This window comes from Palaemon carinicauda, chromosome 21 (assembly GCF_036898095.1).
Source record: "Palaemon carinicauda isolate YSFRI2023 chromosome 21, ASM3689809v2, whole genome shotgun sequence".
Lineage (NCBI taxonomy): Eukaryota > Metazoa > Arthropoda > Malacostraca > Decapoda > Palaemonidae > Palaemon > Palaemon carinicauda.
The window spans coordinates 120,747,250-120,768,875 of NC_090745.1; the positions used below are offsets into that span (position 1 = coordinate 120,747,250).

General features: G+C 43.1%; 1 protein-coding gene across 1 annotated transcript in view; it reads left to right on the top strand.

Moving 5' to 3' along the window:
• The first annotated feature begins 253 nt into the window (after window positions 1-253).
• LOC137615446 (DNA-dependent protein kinase catalytic subunit-like) overlaps window positions 254-21,626 on the top strand; it is a 125,538-nt gene continuing 104,165 nt past the window's right edge. The window contains 7 exon segments of the mRNA XM_068345324.1: window positions 254-415; window positions 9,983-10,149; window positions 10,761-10,938; window positions 12,868-12,980; window positions 14,742-14,937; window positions 15,902-16,122; window positions 17,138-17,313. Of these exon segments, the coding sequence (XP_068201425.1) occupies window positions 262-415; window positions 9,983-10,149; window positions 10,761-10,938; window positions 12,868-12,980; window positions 14,742-14,937; window positions 15,902-16,122; window positions 17,138-17,313 (1,205 nt within the window). The 5' untranslated portion in view covers window positions 254-261.

A 21,626-nucleotide genomic window follows, 5' to 3' on the forward strand; every position in this document is an offset into this window, starting at 1 on the left:
ACATGTACGATCATTTTAGGTTCGGTACGATGTACGATACATACCTTAGGTATATAGATATGTGTGTGTTTCTAATTAAATAGTTATATTAAAATATTTTGAAAAAAGTCAATTATGTAAATTCTTAATAATTATATTGAAAGTTTGCATGATAATTTTGGTTGGAAAACGATAATATGAAGCTTTAAGTACGATAATCCAGTGGAAATCTAGCAAACCTGCTCAAGACTGTTTACATGTGACGTCACACATACTTCAACCATGGCGGGCGGGAGGAAAGATGAGATTGAAATCCTCCTGGAAAATTTACATTCTTGTGGCCTTCAAAAAATCACTTTAGCACCCGGAGCTGGGAAAGACATCGTCGTAGATATTTCTGATCATCTCTCCAGAGATTTAACACCTGTCCAATTCGGTAAGTATTTATTTCTGATAAGTTAGAATCGAGGCTACCGGTCTTGTATACCAGAGTTGCACCATGTTATGATAAGTTTATCAATTGATAGATTAAGGTTTTAGACGATAAACATATTTGAAATGTTGATAGGTATCCTTTTATTACTACTTTATTATCCTACTCATTTTCCTATTACCAGACTATGTTATTGGTAGATAAGGACCAGAAAGTATTAAATTCTTATGTTTTCCATAAACCGAATTTTAGATGACCTACCGGAGAAAAGTTTATTTTATGTAATGATTTATCGTTATAAAAAACACGAACATATCATAGACTAAATTATATGGAGCCTTTGTAGTTGGTTGGGACATAGCGGTTGTAAAATTTGAAAAGTTCCTACTGCAAAAATCATATTTTAAAAGGTAAATAAACACAAAAATCTCACCTAGCCTAAGGTGGTGTGGGAGCCTCTGTATATCAGCGGCCATTTCCTCACGTGTTCAATAAAAATGGACATCAACCAACCTAAACTTTCCCCCCCTAACCTAACCTATAAGCCGTGTCCTTTCCTACTTACCTAATAGGGGTGGCTAACGCCCCCCCTGCGACCCCCATTACACTGCCGTATTCTAAGTTAGCCGTAATCAAACATATAGGTGGCCGCTATCATACATACACCCTATGGGGTGTACGTATGTATGATAGCAGCCACCTTAGTGTATGATGACGGCCAACTAAGAATGTGGCAGTGTAAGGGCGGTCACAGGGGCCGTTACCCCCCCTAATTAGGTAAGTAGGTAAGGACTCGGCTTGCAGGATAGGGGGGGGGTGGATTTTAAGGTTAGTTGGTGTCCATTTTTTATGCACGCTGGAGGAACTAGCGGCTGATTCACAAGGGCTCCCCCGAAGGTTCCCACCTACCTAACCTGGGAGCTGACAGGCAAGGCCAATGTGCTCAAAGTTATGCTAGGTTGGGGTACAAATGGGTAGTGTGCGTCCCCACGAAATGCATGCTATACTATTGAGTTGGAGATCTTGTATTTTTGTCCATAAGTGCCATAGCCTCTGTACCATGGTCTTCCACTGCCTTTGGTTAGAGTTCTCTTGCTTGAGGGTACACTAGAGCACACTATTCTATCTTATTTCTCTTCCTCTTGTTTTGTGTAGTTTTAATTGTTTATATATGAAATATTTATTATAGTATTACTTGTTTCCTTTCCTCACGGGGCTATTTTCACTGTTGGGGCCCCTGGGCTTATAGCATCCTGATTTTCCAACTAGAGTTGTAGCTTAGCAAGTAATAATAGTAATAATGTAGGATTATATCTCTTACCGAAATTAAAAAGTCTGCTTCCCTTTAATGTACTATAACATCGTGGCAAAATTATTTTTTAAGATAACTGTTGTTTCAGGGCACTCTTTGTGTAGGTGGGCAGGATAACTCCTGCGGCCCATGCAACTATTTTAAAGGCTGGTTTACACGCGGATAGTTCACTAGCGACAAGTAAATTTTTTAGGACAGTAAGTGTTTGCATAAGGACACTTTGGCTTTGCAGAGGGATAGCTTGCAGATGCCAGTAAACTATCCCCGTGTAAACCGGCCTTTAGCTTTTACCATTTACAGTACCCTTATCATAAATGTCTATCTTTCGTCGTCCCATATACAGTAGCTCAAAACTTGTGTTCTGTTACTTTACCTAACCTAAGATGCTGTGTCCTTACACAACTGGGATGGGGCAAGTCCCAGTATCCTAACTTGGTCTTGGACACTATTTAATCATCCTACTTTGTTTTATATATACAGTATAACGGAAAAGGTTAAAGTACAGGAGGTCCTCAACTTCCAAAATTGATAGGTTCCAAGAAGCTGTTTGTAAATTTGGCCTAGTGCAGGCCTAACCTGAATTTCCAGCTACAAAAGTCAACAAATAGTCAGGTTTCATATGAAATAGATATCAGATTATTACAAATGTCATTTTGTTCACTGTATCAAGTGATATATTATTTGATTACAGCATCTCTTTATCTTAACTTTGTTATTTTCAGTTGGATTTGTGTTTGTATCCGAATGGTTGTAAGGTGGCGACCTGTACTACCCGCCAATACTAGTAACTGAATAATTGCTATTTTTAAATATTTAACTTAGCCGGTGAATATATAATAGCTGAGCCTCCGGCGGCTCGACAGTAAAACACACAAAAACTCGCGAGCGATCGCTATGAAGGTAGCGGGTGTGCCCACTAGCGCCAACTATCGGCCAGATACCGCATATACATGTAAACAGACCCAATTTTTCTCTGTCGGCCTTAACGACAAGACGTATCAATACTCGCTGTATAACCTGGAGTTTTCTCAACATATTTGGTGAAGTACTTCCTTTTGGTTTGAGCTTTCGCAGTGCAGGTGTTTTATCTTCAACTTAAATCTTGAACTCGTTTTTGGATAGATTTAATTTTTGATGACTTTGGATTGTTTTTTGGACTTTCTTTGACTTTTAAATGGCCGACCCTTCCCTTAGTACGGAAGTGTCTTTTAGGCTTTTAGCAATTATCTTATCACGTTATAAATTGTTGTTGTTAACTATATATTTTATATCTCAACCGCCTTTATTAGGCCTCTTCGATTAGCTTTCCATTTATAATAAACATCAAGATAAATTTTAATGATTTGTTTATATGCGACCTTTCCTATTCCTCCTCTAATCCGAGAGTAGGCGGTCCTAACTTGGAAACCGAAGTTAAACAACGTTGTGCCCTTTCAATCGTAAATAACTTTTACAGAGCAAATGATTTAAAACTTATTAAATAAATATTTTTTAGTAAATATTTTATGAAAGATTTTCTTTGAATAGTCTTCGTACTGTTTCAAAGATGAACTAACGTTTAGTTTATTTATGCTACGCAGTTTGCGCTCTATCGTTACGATAGAGAGAGAGAGAATCACGGTTTCACTTTGCAGAAAGAGTAAATCGATTCTGACGTTTTGTTCATTCTTCTTTCAAACTTAAATGTTTTAAATACTATTTTAAAGGAACTTGTTAATTGAAAAACCTTTCAGTTTTTTCCTTTGGTCAAATAACCTGTTTATTGACGAAAGGTAAGTGGGCTCTTCTCTTCGGTGCGAAATCAAGAGAGAGAGAGAGAGAGGAAGAGAGAGAGAGAGAGAGAGAGGAAGAGAGAACGTTCCGATCTTTATTCTCGTCCCAAGCGAGTAACGTTGTTCTCGAGTCAGTTTTTTACTCTCGTCCCTAGTCTCTGTACGGGGAGAAAGGATAAAACGTTTTTAGTTTTTATTCTCGTCCCAAGGCACTGTACGGTGAGAGATTGAAAACGTAGTTTTGAATGAACTAGTGTTTAGTCTCCTTCCCAGCCACTGATCTTTTTATCTTAATATATGTTTACTGTTTTTTGCTTGTATTAATGTGCTTACATTATACGACTGATTTCGCAATTATAACCTTTTGATGAGGGTAGAATTGCGTGCTTCAGGTAGAAATCAGTTTTATTCATACCTAATGTGGAATTGTTGTAAAATTCGATTTCAGTGAAGTAAGTGCAAAACAGAAAATCGTAGTGATAAAGTGATAATTGCGCAAAGTGTTATCAGTGTTGCGACCGAGGGTTCGTCTGTTCGTGCCTGTCGTTCACCTAGTCCGAGACCTCTTGCAAGCTCCCAAGCCCAGGGGAGAAGTAATGTCGTACGACTTATGGGTTCGAGAGGACTTGATCAGCGAACAGACGTTCCCTCTATGGTTTCAGGCATGTCTCATCAACACCGCCCCTACCATAAGACGAGCGAGACGATTTTCTCCTCGTCATCCGAAGGCTTTTCGCATAAGAAACCGTGGAACAAGGTTTCGAGGCCCTTTAAGCGAAAGTCAGTCCTTTCAGGACAGGTCCAGCGTCCTGGTTGTAACCATTAGGACAGCTCTGACCCTATGCAGTCATCGGAAGACTGCTCGCCGCCTAAACAAAAGCGTAACACAGGCTCCGAGAGTCTTTTTGTAGGCAGGGTTTTGCAGTCACAGACGTTACCCTCGTCTCTTACCGCAACCATTCCCGTTGATCCTAAATGGGTTGTACGGCAAGACATGCAGAATAAGCTTGCCTCTCTTATGGAGGACTATTCAGTTGAGCAGGTTCACGATGATCCTCGCCGCTTAGCTGATCGAGATCTTGGCCGTCAGCCGCCCAAACGAGCCTTTGCTCGTCCTGTTGACATTGACGTTACAAAGTCACGTCAATCGTGTTTTGTAGAGCCTCACTCGATGCAGTCCCGTGTTGACTCTCAGCCGCTTGTGGACGTTCAGCCGCTGCCGCTTGCTCTTGTTGACGTTCAGGACGTTCACCAACCAGCAGAGTTGACTTGTTTTGACGTTGAGCGTCAAGCACCGCAGTCAAGAGTTGTTTTGACTGCTCAGTCTAAGCAGTCAAGGCAGTCTCGAGTTGACGTCGAACGTCCTCCCGCACCTGTTGTTGTTACTGGTCAGTCCTTTAAGCAGTTACATGACATAGCGTCCTTGACTGCTACTGATTGCTCCTTTGCGTGTGGACTCTGCTTGTCAAGCATTGCCACCACGGCAGGTCTCTCCCTTGCTTGAGACTCGGCTATTGTCGGACAAGGTTCCTTCAGATGGGGAAGTTGCTGATCCCCCTCCTACTGATATTCCCTTGAGGACTGTCAGACGGAGAGGAGCCTAAAGCTGCTCAGCCCCCTATGGACTTTAAATAAATCATGCTGATTTTTAAGGATCTTTGTCCGGATCTTTTTGTAACTGCTGCTCCTCGTTCGCCTAAACGTCAGAGTTTACACTAGGCCTAGCTACTTCGAAGCCGTTGTTTTATAAGCTAGTGCTCTCTCGCTCTTCTAAGAGAGCTTTACGTTTGCTAGGCGACTGGTTAATCACCAGGAGGAGTTTGGGGGATACAGCCTTTGCTTTCCCTACTTTTAAGCTGGCTTATAGAGCGAGAGTCTGATATGACACGGGAGAAGTTCTCGGCTTGGGAATTCCTGCCTCTGCCCAGATAGACTTCTCAAACCTCATAGACTCTCCCTGGCGCCTGGCCATGAGACGCTCCAAGATTTTATGGTCGACTTCAGAGCTAGACCATCTCCTGTTAGGAGTTTTTTCGAGCGTTTGAAGTTTTGCTGTACAATTATGTCATGCATAAACAAGGCTTTCAGGGATGGCTCCAATGATCTGACAGCCACGTTCTCTGCAGGAACAAGTCCCTCAGGGATGGCTCCAATGATCTGGCAGCCATGTTCACTGCAGGAGTACGTAAGAGGCAAGTGCGCTCAATGTATTCATTGTCAAGACAAACTTCACGATGAAGTCTACCAGGCTGTCTTGACAGCATTAATGGAAGGCGACTGGATGGTCTCTCTCGACCTTCAGGAGGCATACTTCCACATTCCTATACACCCGGATTCCCAACCGTTTCTGAGGTTTGTTTACAGGAATGTGGGGTACCAGTTTCGAGCCCTGTGCTTTGGCCTCAGTCCTGCTCCTCTCGTGTTTACGAGGCTCATGAGGAATGTGGCAAAATCCCTCCATCTATCGGGGATCCGAGCCTCTCTGTACTTGGACGACTGGCTTCTCAGAGCATCGTCCAGTCTTCGCTGTCTGCAGGATCTACATTGGACGTTGAGTCTGGCCAGGGAGTTGGGACTTTTGGTCAACCTAAAAGTCCCAACTGATCCCATCCCAGATTATTCTATATTTGGGGATGGAGATTTGCAGTCCAGTTTTTTTTTCGGGCTTTTCCGTCTGCCACCCGAATAGAACAAGCCCTGCTCGAAGTCTAACTAATGCTGAAAAGAGAACGTTTGTTCAGTCAGGAGTGGGAACAGTCTCATAGGGACTCTCTCATCCCTGGAGCAGTTTGTCTCACTAGGGAGACTACACCTTCTGCCTCTCCGGTTCCATCTAGCCTCTCACTGGAACTAGGACAAGACGTTAGAGACGGTATCATTCCCAGTCTCCGAACCAGTAAAGGCATGCCTTAAATGGTGGGACAGCAATATCAGTCTGAGAGAGGGACTATCCCTAGCAGTCAAGAACCCAAACCACGTGTTGTTCTCAGACGCGTCGGATTTGGGTTGGGGTGCGACCCTGGACGGTCGGGAATGCTCGGGTCTGTGGACCTCAAGTCAGAAGAGCATGCACATCAACGGCAAGGAGCTATTAGCAGTCCACTTGGCCTTGATGATATTCGAAAGCTTCTTCGAAACTAAGTGGTAGATGTCAACTCAGACAACACCACAGCTTTAGCGTACATCTCCAAGCAAGGAGGCACACACTCCTTCACGCTGCTCGAGATCGCAAGGGACCTTCTCTTATGGTCAAGAAATCGAGGCATCTCCCTGTTGACGAGATTCATCCAGGGGGACTTGAACGTCTTGGCAGACTGTCTCAGTCGGAGGGGTCAGGTGATACCCACGGAATGGACCCTCCACAAGGACGTGGGCAAGAGTCTTTGGGCTACTTGGGGTCAACCCACCATAGACCTCTTTGCCTCCTCGTTGACCAAAAGGTTACCAATCTATTGCTCTCCAGTCCTCGATACAGAAGCAATCCACATAGACGCGTTTCTACTGGATTGGTCTCTTCTGGACTTATATGCATTCCCACCATTCAAGATAGTCAACAAGGTACTGCAGAAGTTCGCCTCTCACGAAGGGACAAGGTTGACGTTGGTTGCTACCCTCTGGCCCGCGAGAGAATGGTTCACCGAGGTACTTCAATGGCTGGTAGACTTTCCAAGAAGTCTTCCTCTAAGGGTAGATCTGTTACGTCAGCCCCACGTAAAGAATGTCCATCAAAGCCTCCCCGCTCTTCGTCTGACTTCCTTTAGACTATCGAAAGACTCTCAAGAGCTCGAGGCTTTTCGAAGGAGGCAGCCAGTGCGATTGCAAGAGCTAGGAGAGCTTCTACCATTAGAGTATACCAGTCGAAGTGGGAAGTCTTTCGAGACTGGTGCAAGTCAGCATCTGTGTCCTCGTCCAGTACCTCTGTAGCCCAAATCGCAGATTTTCTTTTACATCTGAGAAAGGTTCGCTCCCTTTCAGCTCCCACGATTAAGGGCTACAGGAGCATGTTGGCTTCGGTCTTTTGACATAGAGGCTTAGATCTTTCCAACAATAAAGATCTCCAAGATCTCCTTAAGTCTTTCGAGACCTCTAAGGAACGTCGTTTGACAACTCCTGGATGGAACTTAGACGTGGTCCTAAGGTTCCTCCTGTCAGACAGGTTTGAGCCTTTACATTCAGCCTCCCTGAAGGATCTCACCCTCAAGACACTTTTCCTAGTGTGCTTGGCTTCGGCTTAAAGGGTCAGTGAACTTCATGCCTTCAGTAAGAACATCGGCTTTTCTACAGAAAAAGCCACTTGTTCACTTCAACTTGGTTTCCTGGCCAAAAATGAACTGCCTTCTCGTCCTTGGCCTAAATCTTTTGATATTCCTTGCTTATCAGAGATCGTAGGCAACGAACTGGAAAGAGTATTATGTCCTGTTAGAGCTCTTAAGTTCTATTTAGCTCGTACTAAGTCATTACGAGGTAAATCTGAGGCATTATGGTGCTCAGTTAAGAAACCATCATTGCCTATGTCAAAGAATGCTTTGTCATATTTTATCAGATTTTTAATACGAGAAGCTCATTCTCACTTGAATGAGAAAGACCGATGTTTGCTTAAGGTTAAGACGCTCGAAGTTAGAGCTATAGCAACCTCCGTGGCCTTCAAGCAAAATAAATCTCTGCAAAGTATTATGGACGCGACTTTTTGGAGAAACAAGTCAGTGTTCGCGTCATTTTACTTAAAAGATGTCCAGACTCTTTACGAGGACTGCTACACACTGGGTCCATTCGTTGCAGCGAGTGCAGTAGTGGGTGAGGGTTCTACCACTACATTACCCTAATTCCAATATCCTTTTTAATGTCTCTTGAAATGTTTTTAATATTGTTTTTTGGGTTGTACGGAAGGCTAAGAAGCCTTTCGCATCCTGGTTGATTTTTCGGGTGGTCAAAGTCATTTCTTGAGAGCGCCCAGATTAGGGGTTTGATAAGGTCCTGTTGTATGGGTTGCAGCCCTTAATACTTCAACTCCTGGGAGTCTTTCAGCATCCTAAGAGGATCGCTGGGCTTCGTGAGGAAGACAGACTAATAAGGCAGAGTAATCGTCTAAGTCAACTTCCTTACCAGGTACCTTTATATATTTGGGTTTTGTTATGATATAAATTTCAAAAACTCTAAGCGTATACGCTGTAAACTTAATTAACTCTGGTCTCTACCCACCACCATGGGTGTGAATCAGCTATTATATATTCACCGGCTAAGTTAAATATTTAAAAATGATATTTTAATTATAAAATACATTTTTTAATATACTTACCCGGTGAATATACTGTATAAATTAAAGGCCCCCCCTTCCTCCCCGATAGAGACCCAGCGGGATGAGAAAAATTGGGTCTGTTTACATGTATATGCGGTATCTGGCCGATAGTTGGCGCTGGTGGGCACACCCGCTACCTTCATAGCGATCGCTCGCGAGTTTTTGTGTGTTTTTCTGTCGAGCCGCCGGAGGCTCAGCTATTATATATTCACCGGGTAAGTATATTCAAAAATTTATTTTATAATTAAAATATAATTTTCTGTAATAACCTATATATAGCCCATCTGCTTTTACTTTAACTTAGTTTTCTGTAGGTCACAAGACTAAGGCATTCTAGTAATAAAGTTCAGTGTGCCATTTGCCGACATTTTGTAAGATTACTAGCCTAGCTTTTATATTTTACTTGTTGATAGTACCTCATGCCATTGAGTAGGAAAATTTCAGATATGAAATCCACGTGCACGTAAACAGTATATTTCCTCACGTGTTCAATAAAAATAGACATCAACTAACCTAAACTTTCCCCCCTAACCTAACCTACAAACCGTGTCCTTTCCTACTTACCTAACGGGGGTGGCTAACGCCCCCCTGCAACCCCCATTACACTGCCGTAATCAAACATATAGGTGGCCGCTATCATACATACACCCTGTGGGATGTACGTATGTATGATAGCAGCCACCTTAGTGTATGATGACGGCCAACTAAGAATGCGGCAGTGTAAGAGCGGTCACAGGGGGCGTTAACCCCCCCCCCCCCCATTAGGTAAGTAGGTTAGGACACGGCTTGTAGAATAGGTTGGGGGGTTGATTTTCAAGCCATTTTTATATGAAAATAAAATGCTATAATACAGTACAGTAGTTAACCATTTTAAATGTATGGCTTACATCGTATTTACTTTAATATGACTATATTCAGAATGATTATCAGGGCTACAAGACGTCGAATAAAGCAAATAAGTTTTGTGTTTGTATTTTGTATGTGCATAAAGATGGTATAGTATGTAAGATTTATTTTACATACTGCTCTTTATAAGTTTTTGTATATATTGACCATTTTAGATCATAATGAGGTAATTTTGTTAAGGCCCCATGAAAGCTCTCATTGCTCTGTGCAATCAAGGATGGCACCACTTTTAGCTTTGAAATTTAGACTATATTTCATGGCATATATTCTGTTTGTTTTTTCAGAGCTGTACTTGAGTCATCTTTTTGGAGAGAATGGTATAATTGCATTTGGACGAAATCAAGTGAACGAGAGCGCTTTCTCGGGTGCAAGGGAAAGTACATTGGATGTGATAAAAATCTTGCTACAAAAAGATTCGGCAAAGATTTTAGAGTATGCTAATGAAATAATGGTAAGTTAGAATATATTGCCTATTTTGATATGAGTAGGAATAAAGCAATTTCTTATATTTATAACATTCAAACATGTTTGATAAACAGGTCCCTTTTCCTAGTATGGTACTGTATAGCAGTAATTCAACATATGTCATTCTATAGTCCATTTCTTTTAGCGATGCATATTTGCACCGACTCGCAGCGGTGCCCTTTTAGGTCGGAAAAGTTTCCGGATCGCTGATTGGTTGGACAATATAATTCTAACCAATCAGCGATCAGGAAACTTTTCCGAGCTGAAAGGGCACTGCTGCGAGTCGGTGCAAATAAGCATCGCTAAAAGAAATTGACTACTGTATAGTCAAAATCAAATCAAGTCGCAATTTGTATGTATCTCTGCCAGTCCTCCATATGATAACCAAGAGAAAATGTAAGTTGATTGTATTTTTTGATACAGTAATTTCAGTTCTTTATTTGCATATGAGTAAGATATGGAAGTAATTTTATGTAGAAATTCAACAATCTCTTTCTATTCTTTTAATATACAGTAATTACAAATAAGTTTACTTGTTAAGCATATCTTGTATTTTGGGACCACAGTAACTGTGTGACAAGGGTTATTTATTTCCAGAAATACAGCCTTTTCCTGTATAAAGTCGACAAGGGTGCAAATGTTCGAGCGAAATCGTTAGAGGTTTTTCGTGCAGTGATTGAGAAATTTTCATCAAGCCTCGATATTGAAGAAGCTAACTTTGATGCGTTTATTGAACGGCTTTGGGTTGACATTAAGAATAACAGACAGTCCACAGGTGAGTAGAAATCATTAAAACAGAGACTTTGACTCGAGAAAGTGTATTCTAACACAGTAGTATGTCTTAAAAACTTCTAGAGAAAGACTCCTTCAAGCTTTTATTCCATTTAAAGGAAATTCTTCATCATTGGAGCCTGCTTTGCATGCTATACCTGTGTAGGAAGCCCTTAGCTCTCCCCTCTCAGGATTAACTCCTCCCCCAAGAATAACTGCACAGTTATCTTCCCCTTAAGAGATGCCTTGAGCTTCAAGGAAGCGCTCGCACCCTTCTTTGTCAGATAGACTATCACCGAATGTAGACTGCTTTTACAGGATGAAGAGGAGAATTTCTCTCCCAACATTTCCGTCCCTTCAGGAGGCTTATATTTACTTTAACGGAGGAAGATTCTCCTCAATGCAGAGGATTTGTCTTTTTACAAGAATGCACATTCTTTGGGAAAGGTAGATATATCTGTTAGCAGTTGACGTATTAACATACGATCGCTCTCGTAGTGATCTGTAATCTTCCGAGCTCTACGATTTTCAACAAAGTCCTCTTCCAGTTCCATGCCTTCTACAGATCAAGAGGAGATGCTTTTAGAAGTGCATTCTTTAGCACACTCAAAATCATCTATTCATGCTTTTGTGCCCTTTCCTTTGGATTCGCAGTCTTCTCACTATGAGTACTCTTCTATGCCTATACGATCTGTTAGTAGGAAACACCAGGTTACTTGCATGCCAGGACTGTTCCCAATTGGATATTCACATGTATCCTATGCGCTCGTGTTGCCTAATTAGGGAACTTTCATCTATTCCTGTTGTTACTTTAGTATGCGCTCATGGACAATCTCATACTTTACTCTCTCCTAGGAATGCCATTAGGAAAGATTCCTATACAAGAGCGCCATTCACGCTCTAAAGCACCCTCTCTTGGCACTAAGGGCTCTCCTGCTTGCTTGTGCTCACCTATGGAAACAAGAAAACTCCAAATGAACATGTGCATGGGCTTGTTCCTACGCCCCTCGTAGGTGGTGTTCATCAATTGGAGACATCTCTCCAACACATCAATCAAGATATGATTGGTTGAGGAGGATATTTTTTCAAGGAATATTCCTTCTAAAAGGTACTCGGAGGAGAATATTCCTCTGGCAGTTCACAGGTAGACATATCTGGAGACCTCAACTCCCTTCATGAGAGTTATTGTCTTAGGACAAGGTCCACATTAAGTTCCTTTCCTTCAGACAGCCTCTGCACCCAAAGAAAAGACTAAGATAAGGAGGGAGAACGAAGATCAAGTCAATGAAAGACTCTAACCCATCACGAGTCTGAATGAGAGGTCTCAAAAGTATCACAGAGGGGCATCAACACTGACCATCAGACAATCCAAAGTTTGTATCCTTGTAGGAACGAATCAAATTTTTAGAAGTAAATAGTATTTTTCCTAACTATACAAACCGGAGTTCTTTAAGTTATACTTCCCTCATCATCCACCCTGCAAGTAGTAGGTGAAGATCAAAGTGGCTTCTCAGTGAGCTGGCTGGGAGGTGGGCCTTCCCCACTACCCGCTGGTAACTATCAACACCTTGTTATAATTTTTGACAGCCAAGCTTAAATCTTTGCTGTAATCAGACTCCTATTAAAGAACTGGTTCTATGTAGTTAGGAAAAATACAAATTACTTTTGAAAATTTGTGGTTTTACATTTGTGACACATCACTTTACAATAATGGAAAAAGATGATAGTGAATTAATAATGGAAAAAGATGATAGTGAATTACATTATCATCTACAACTGTACATGTACTTTGTTATTTTGCACACTTCATTCCTTTCTTGCTTTTCAAAAATCTTGTTATCTCCTGTGGCTTTAAGGTTTAGTATCAAGACATCATGTCAACCCCTGGATATCCTATATTAGATTCTTCGTTATATGTTGTTCTGTTTTTCAGTGCTACAGCAACAGCTGCATACTATGGGGATGTTATTGTACTGCTATCCAGAAGTGCTTGGCCATCATGCTCGTCTCGTTTTGAAGATTTTCAAAGACCAACTGAAGAGACATGTAGGATATCTAACTTTTATTTATATTATTATTATTACTTGCTAAGCTACAACCCTAGTTGGAAAAGCAGATGCTCTAAGCCCAGGTGCTCCAACTAGGAAAATAGCCCAGTGAGGAAAGGAAACAAGGAAAAGTAAAATATTTTAGGAACAGTAACATTAGAATAAATATCTCCTATATAAACTATAAAAACTAACAAAACAAGAAGAAAAAGAAAGATGAAATAGTGTTCCTGAGTGTACCCTCAAGCAAGAGAACTCCTACCCAAGACAGTGGAAGACCAAGGTACAGAGGCTATGGCACTACCCAAGACTAGGGAACATTGGTTTTATTTTGGAGTGTCCTAGAAGAGCTGCTTACCATAGCCAAAGAATCTCTTCTACCCTTACCTAATGGAAAGTGGCCATTGAACAATGATAGTGCAGTAACCCCTTGAGTGAAGAATTTTTTGGTAATCTCAGTGTTGTCAGGTGTATTAGTACATGAGAATATGTAAAGAATAAGCTAGAGTCTTCGGTGTATGTGTAGGCAAAGGGAAAAGGAACCGTAACCAGAGAGAAGAATCCAAAGTAGTACTGTCTGGCATTTGGTTCATTTGTATTTTTTATAACTGATGTACCATATCATTAAAGATAGTTTCTGGCCTATATTTTGTCCCCTTTCATCATACACTCTTTGGAGAAATATGCATTTTTATGATACTGTATTGCAATGGTATATTGAATCCTGGATGAAGTACATTATTCGTTGTTTATGATAGCAGCAGTAGGGGACTCAGCAGTATGAAGCTTCATCTGTGGTGGAAATGTGGGAGGTTGGGCTGTGGCACCCTAGCAGTACCAGCTGAACTCGGCTGAGTCCCTGGTTAGGCTGGAGGAACGTAGAGAGTAGAGGTCCCCTTTTTTGTTTTGTTTCTTGTTGATGTCGGCTACCCCCCAAAATTGGGGGAAGTGCCTTTGGTATATGTATGTATGTATGTATGATAGTGTGTATATTTTTATACCAAGTTGAAATAATCATAAATAATTAGCTGGTTCTTGAATGTGAGTTGGATTAGGGACTTCATTATCTATATCTGAAGTTATCTTAAAATAATAACAAGAAATTAGCATTAAATAGAATTGAAAAGCATGCAGAAACAAAACCTAAGGTAAGGGTGAGGTATTTTGGTGATAAAAGAAATTACTAGTTTTTTACAGATGTTTTTGAAATATTAATCACCCCCCCCCCCCAGGAAGAGATTATGACAAGAAAAAGTTACAGAGGGTAGTGATTAGTATAGAATGAAGTCTGAATTTGGAGAATATTAGATCATTATTTTTGTCATTTCTCATATATAAATTTTTATTTCTTTCTCTTATTTCCTTTCTGCATTGGGCTGTTTTTCCTGTTGGAGCCCTTGGGCTTCTAGCATCCTAATTTTCCTACTAGGGTTGTAGCTTGGATGGTAAATCCTTTCTGCATTGGTCTGCATTTCCTGTTGGAGCCTTTGGGCTTCTAGCATCCTAATTTTCCAACTAGGGTTGTAGCTTGGATGGTAAATCCTTTCTGCATTGGTCTGCATTTCCTGTTGGAGCCTTTGGGCTTGTAGCATCCTAATTTTCCTACTAGGGTTGTAGCTTGGATAGTAATAATGATTGTCATAAGTGTGGAAAGTCTTTTTTCACGTAGTTCGGGTGTTATTTATTGTTATTTTTATAATGGATTAGTATATTACTTTGATAATGATTTTAATTTGCCATTCTCAATTGTTTTTGATAGATGGGGAGTGAGCCTAACCTAACAGCTCTAACTGGAGTTCTGAAAGGTTACGAATTCTATCTACATTATTTTCCAATGGATGTTGAAAATTCAGAAGAGAGAAATGAACTCCTGAAGATGTACGAAGAACTTTATTGTTCCTTGAAGAAGATAATGAATCCCAAATTGAATTTGGAAAGAAGAGCTGCTCCAAGAGGTAAAAGGACTAATAACATAGCACACACATGCGGCCATATGACGGTAGTATGAGTATTTGTAGCCACCAATAGAGAATTGCACACAAATTTGAGGATAAAAGTAATCGAATGAAATTGTGTTTAAGTTGCTTTAAGGGGCGTAACTTACTCCATTAAGACAATGTTGTTTTGCGGTTACTTCAAACTCCTAATTTTTTCTCAATTGTTTTATTTCATTTAACCCTTTTACCCCCAAAGGACGTACTGGTACGTTTCACAAAAGCCATCCCTTTACCCCCATGGACGTACCGGTACGTCCTTGCCAAAAAATGCTATAAAAAATAATTTTTTCATATTTTTGATAATTTTTTGAGAAAATTCAGGCATTTTCCAAGATAATGAAACCAACCTGACCTTTCTATGACAAAAATTAAGGCTGTTAGAACAATTTAAAAAAAATATACTGCAAAATGTGCTGGGAAAAAATTAACCCCCTGGGGGTTAAGGGTTGGAAATTTCCAAGGAGCCTGGGGGTAAAAGGGATAACCATTTGAAGGGAATTCTATTCTGTTAAAGGTGTTCGTTGTAAATTTTCTTAACACAATTTATTCTTTTGGTATTTTACATCTAGCATACCCGTACCATAAGGCATTGTAAATATAGTATATAAACGAGCAGACAAAGTATTATGATGAATATAACTAGGATAAACGCGCAGCAAACATTTACCTAGACACTATTGAGAGAAGAAAAATTTGCAATAATCCTAAAAATGCTTAGTACCATAGTTACATTCTACTTACTAATTAATGAAAGTGGTGTGCCACTTTTTGTTCACCATTTAATAATATTTTCTTAAATATTAATGAAAGAGTAACTCATTTTGAATTTATTTTCTTGTAAATGTGAAGAGGAAGCACATATTAAGGTTGATACACCTTAACTTTCCGAATTAATCATTTCTTTTCATTTCTCTTCAAATAGCTTGTCTGGATATTATCCACATCCATGGAGGGAAGTTTGCGGTCCACTTATTTGAGGATGTTCATCTACTTTTCCCTTGGCTTATTCAGTGGAGTAGTCATTATAACAGAGACGACAGGAAGTTTGGAGTACGTGCCATGGACGCTTTCACCTCGGTCATTGCAGACCAGTTAATTTCACGAGCGGAAATGGACGACAGCCAAGGGAAGAAAGTGTTTAAGGTATGTGGGTTTAGTTAACCCTTTTACCCCCAAAGGACGTACTGGTACTTTTCACAAAAGCCATCCCTTTACCCCCATGGACGTACCGGTACGTCCTTGCAAAAAAATGCTATAAATTTTTTTTTTTTTCATATTTTTGATAATTTTTTGAGAAAATTCAGGCATTTTCCAAGAGAATGAGACCAACCTGACCTCTCTATGACAAAAATTAAGTCTGTTAGAGCAATTTGAAAAAAATATACTGCAAAATGTGCTGGGAAAAAAATAACCCCCTGGGGGTTAAGGGTTGGAAATTTCCAAATAGCCTGGGGGTAAAAGGGTTAAGATGACGTTTTGCAGTATACTGTATAATGTGTGTGCAGTAGTGTAGCCGTTGAATAATTTACTCTTATTGATTTACATCAAGTGTCTGCATATTTAAGATATTATCGTGTGACCTCCCAGTAAATACTCATTGAGTTTCTGGCAAATGTTATTACCAAAATAAGTATTGCATTATTCCATTTAATGCACAAAATTATAGTAATTTTCTTAACTAGACTGCCAAGTCAAAATGTTATTTTGAGTAGATTTTTTTTTAGATGGGGCATAAAACAGTAGGGAAGTCAGTATACGAAGCTTCATTTATGGTGGAAAATGAGGGACAGTTGGCTGTGGTATCTAAGTAGTACCAACCAAACTTGGCTGAGTCCCTCGTTAAGCAGAGAGGAACGATGAGATGAAAAATCCCCCTTTGTTCTTTTTTTTATTTCGGCTACCTCCCAAAATTGTGGAGTGTCATGGTATGATAGATCAAGTAGAAAGATATACATACATACATACAAATACCAAGGCACTTCCCCCAATTTTGGGGGGTAGCCAACATTAACAAATGAAACAAAAACAAAAAGGGGACCTCTACTCTCTACGTTCCTCCAGCCTAGAATGATATAGTATGCAGTAATCTTTTCCCTACTATAAATTTATATGGTGAAACTTATTCTGCAAAATAATTAGAATAACATTTATCTTCCAGTATCTCATTCAAGAATACAGCAAGTTACTGGAGACTGGCAAGTCCACATTGCATGTAAGTTTGGCAGTGAAAGGTTACGGGCGATTATCTGGAGCGTGTTGTCGATACCTGTCTCCTCTCGAAGTAAACACAATGTTTAATCAAGTTTTATCAGCAAGCCAGTATTCATTTTATCAGTAAGTTGTTGACTGATATTTGTGTTTTAAAAGTTTTTTGTGATATATAGTCTCGGTTAATGCCTAGCATTATCAGTGTTGTATGTTATTTAGGAGTTATGCTTGGGGTAGGGTTCTCTTGCTTGAGGGTACACTCAGGCACACTATTCTATCTTATTTCTCTTCCTATTTTATTTTAAAGTTTTTAATTCATGTATGAAAGATTTATTTTAATGTTGTTACTGTTCTTAGAATCTTCTTTGACTGCGTCTTTTCCCACTTCTATGTGGGGTTGATGTTTCTGGCCAGCTTTCTCCATCTAGCATTAATTTTATTCTGATAATATTCACTGTCCATATTCGTTTTGGCAAATTTTTCATGGCTGGATGCCTTTCCTGCCACCAACCCTCCCCATTTACCCGGGCTTGGGACCGGCACCAAGTTGAGGCTGGCCTGCCCCCCCCTCAGTGGCTGGGTTGTTACTGTTCTTTGAATATTTTATTTTAATTGTTATTTGTTCCAACACGGTTACTTACCTAGAACTACCTTCTTAGGAGTTACTGGCTAACTCTACCTAACCGGCCAGCTTTTTGTATAGTTTATCTCCCTCTTCTTGTTTTCTACGGGGTCAACATCTGGCATTGTGGTACATGCCCGAGGCGACCCCGGGGTCAGGCAGCGTGATACCTCAGGTCGACTCTCCAGTAAGTTTCTGGTCGCGACGTGATATACATCTCGCCGCGCTCTCTCTTACCTGTGCAACCCTCATGTCCCCCAATCCTTTGTGCTTACCGCGTGTTACCCACGTGTTTCCATTTCACTTTCCTTTTAGTACATCCTTGCGTCTCTTGGTGTGTTAGCTTTGCGTTATGGAGCATCCTCGTCGTTGCCCTGGGCCTGTGGCTGGGAAGTCTTGCGGGGCTTTCCTTTCCAAGCCTGAGGTTGATCCCCACTCCCTGTGTTCCACGTGTAGGGGGAAAGCGTGTTCCCCTACCTCTACGTGCCCGGAATGTGCTGATTGGACTGAGATCCAGTGGGTGCGCTTCGGGACGAAGAAGAAGAAGGCAACTAAGAAGTTGCCTAAAGATTCAAGCTTTTCTTCGCCTGCAGGTTCGCCAGACGATTCGGCAGACCGTAGCGCCCGCTCTTCCCACCCTACCCAGCGTAGGGGACGAGGTAAGTCCGTTGCGGGGAAGAGGCCCATTGCCCTTCCCCAAGAGTCTGATTTTCCTGTGGGGGATGTGTCCAGTGTGGGGCAGGCATGTGTGGGGCCTGAGTGGAGTGCAGAAGTGTGGGTAGGAGGCGAGGGCCTGGTGCCCGCAGGTCCCGTCGCCTCGGATTAGCCTATGTGGGGTAGGCCGAGTGCCGATACTTTCCTCTGCTTGTGGCGTGTTTCGAGTGCTTCGACCACCGGGGGAGACACGGAGAAAGGTAGTTCGACATCTTCGGACCCCGCCACGTGGGTGAAACCTAGGACTCCCTTCAGGTCTCTCGTTAGAGAGCAGGTAGATCAGTGGCTCTGTAAAGGGCTCGCGGGGACCCCTCCGGCTCCCTCGGCTACGCTACCCCCTGTGTTTCTAAAACTGCCCGCACCTGAGAAACGACGTGATTTTCCCCCCACGGTCTTGGACGGGTCGGCCGGTCGGAGAGCTCCGTCCTCATCCTCGTCGTCGTCGTCATCGGACTCTTCGTCTTCTTCGTCATCAGAGGATGAAGACAGGGACCTGATCAAAAGGAAGTGGGAGAAATCCCGAAGAAAGAAAAAGTCTCGTTCCCGCTCGAGGCATGGAAGGAAACGGTCGAAGTCCTCTAAGAAAAAAGCGAAGAGGAGTAAGTCAAAGGACTGGGTGAATGTCACAGTGCCCCGGAGCGAGCTGTTTAGGTTTTCCACAGCCGCGGCCGCTTCCGGGTGGCTCCCTAGAGCCTCGCCTTTCTTGTGTCACCCTCCTAGCTCCTCCTTCGACCTAGCCGCCCGGCGGGAGGGCTCGAACCGAGACCCCCGTACATTGTTTAACCCTACAGTAGCCTCCGCCCCTGCTTCCCTTAGGAGGGATATAAGGAGTATGAAGGAAGGCTTAGCGTCGACCACGCGCACCTTGGAGGCCTTCCTTAAGCACCAAGGGCGCCCGTCGGTCCGCATGGATCTCCCATCCACGGAGCCCCCCGTGGAACAAGGTACTCCCATGACGGATGCTTTTGTATCCACGGGGCAGACCATACCACTGGCAGGCTCGGAGGACGTTGGTACTCCCATGACGGATGCCTTCGTCCCCACGGGGCAGCCCGTACCACTGGCAGGCCCGTCGGGTGTAGTTTTTCCCACCGTCACGGCTTACCCCCGTACGGAGGAACTGGTGACGGAAGACCTAGTGGAAGGAGGGGAATGCTCGACGGACGACATCTCCTCCTACCGTAAGGTACTGGCCCTCATCCGAAGACACCACCGGTTGGATGAGCCCAAGCCCTCAGCTGCAAAGGCAGTACTTTCCGGACTGTCCAGGATAATCGACAGTCCGGTACAACAAAAGCCATCTCTGTCTCTCCCTCTCGCTCAAGACGTAAAGCTGGGGATGGAACAGGTCGATGGGTACTTGGCAGGACTAGCAGAGGCCCCCAGAAGTCAGAGTTCCTCCAAGCTTCTGCCGGGCCTGAAATCCCAGAAACGTTTTTGGGTTTCCGAAGGGCATCGCGGCGGTCCCCGTGCGGTGGAAGCAGCGGTGTCCGCGCTGAACCAGGGAACCTCGGAAGACAGGGCATCCACGGCCCCCGTGTGCTTTTCCCCGACGGAAGCATCTATGATGGAGGACATGGCTCAGGACCTGGTCTACGTGTCCTCCTGGTTGGATTGGTGGTCGTGCACTTTGGTGGGGTTTCAGGTATCACACGACCTCTCCCTTCCAGAAAATCAGGCCATGCTGCAGGACCTTGTTAGTTCTGGGGGCAAGGCTTTCAAATTCTTATCGTCCCAGTCTCTGACGGTAGCTTCGAACTGGGTCCTGAGAAAAAGAGATACTGTTTTGAGCAAACTAATGCGGAAGTTGTCTGACAGGGAAGCAAGAAGACTGAGAAATTCCTCCGTGTGGGGGAATGACATTTTCCCCATCAAGTTGGTTGAGGATACTGTGGAGAGGGTGAGGAAAGTGAGAGAGGCGGATCCTAGGCCCCCACCTATGAGGAAGACCACGTTTAGAAGAGCTCCAACGGACGTCCCTCACTCCTCACAGACCACATCCTTGCTTCCCAGAAGAGAACTACCTTCAGCCCCTTGGCTTCAAGCCTCGCAACAGCCCACCCGTAGGACCACGGCAGGCCCTCAGTCAGCCTACAGACCCTCCTATGGTAACGCTAGAAGAGGTAGATCTGGCCGCTCCTCCAGGAGAAGGTAGGAGGAGAGGCCCCCTACTCCCGCAGGAGCCCCTAGTAGGGGGATGCCTCAGACATTTTTGGCAAGCATGGCGGGATCTCGGTGCGGATCCCTGGACGGTGACGGTCCTGAAGGAAGGCTACAGACTCCCGTTCCTGGAAGAGCCTCCCCCTCTCATCCCAGCCCAGAGGGCCGATTGGCTGGTTCCAAAGGACCCCTTGAAGAGGTTGGCGCTACAAGAGGAAGTAGCGACCATGATCAACAAGGGAGCTTTGGAGACAGTGGAGAACCCCGGCCCGGGTTTCTTCAGCAGGCTCTTCCTGGTGGAAAAATCGACAGGAGGGTGGAGGCCAGTCATAGATCTCTCAGCCCTCAACAAGTTCGTCTCAAAGACGGAATTCAAGATGGATACCCCCAAGACAGTGATCGCAGCCTTGAGGGAGGGGGATTTCCTCATGTGTCTCGACCTCAAGGATGCCTACTTTCAAATCCCTATACACCCCTCCAGCAGGAAGTTCCTCAGGATCAAGTGGGAGTCCAGGGTCCTGCAGTTCAAGACCCTGTGCTTCGGCCTCTCGACGGCCCCGCAAGTGTTCACGAGAGTGTTCGCCTCAATCTTGGCGTGGGCACACGAGAAAGGAATTCGACTACTCAGGTACCTGGACGACTGGTTGCTGCTTTCTGCCTCAAGGGAACAACTGAAGGAGCAAGGCGATATGTTGCTCGCCCTCTGCAAGGTGTTAGGGATCACAGTCAACCTAGGGAAGTCCCAGCTAGTCCCCAGCACCAGGATGACTTACTTGGGGATGGTCCTGGACACCCAGTTAGTAAGGGCCTTCCCCTCAGAAGAAAGGTTGGCCAATCTGGAACGTATCCTTCAACCCTTCCTGACGGGACAACCCAGGAGGGCCAAGGACTGGCAGAAGTTACTGGGTCACCTGGTTTCCCTGGAAAATTAGTACCGCAAGGG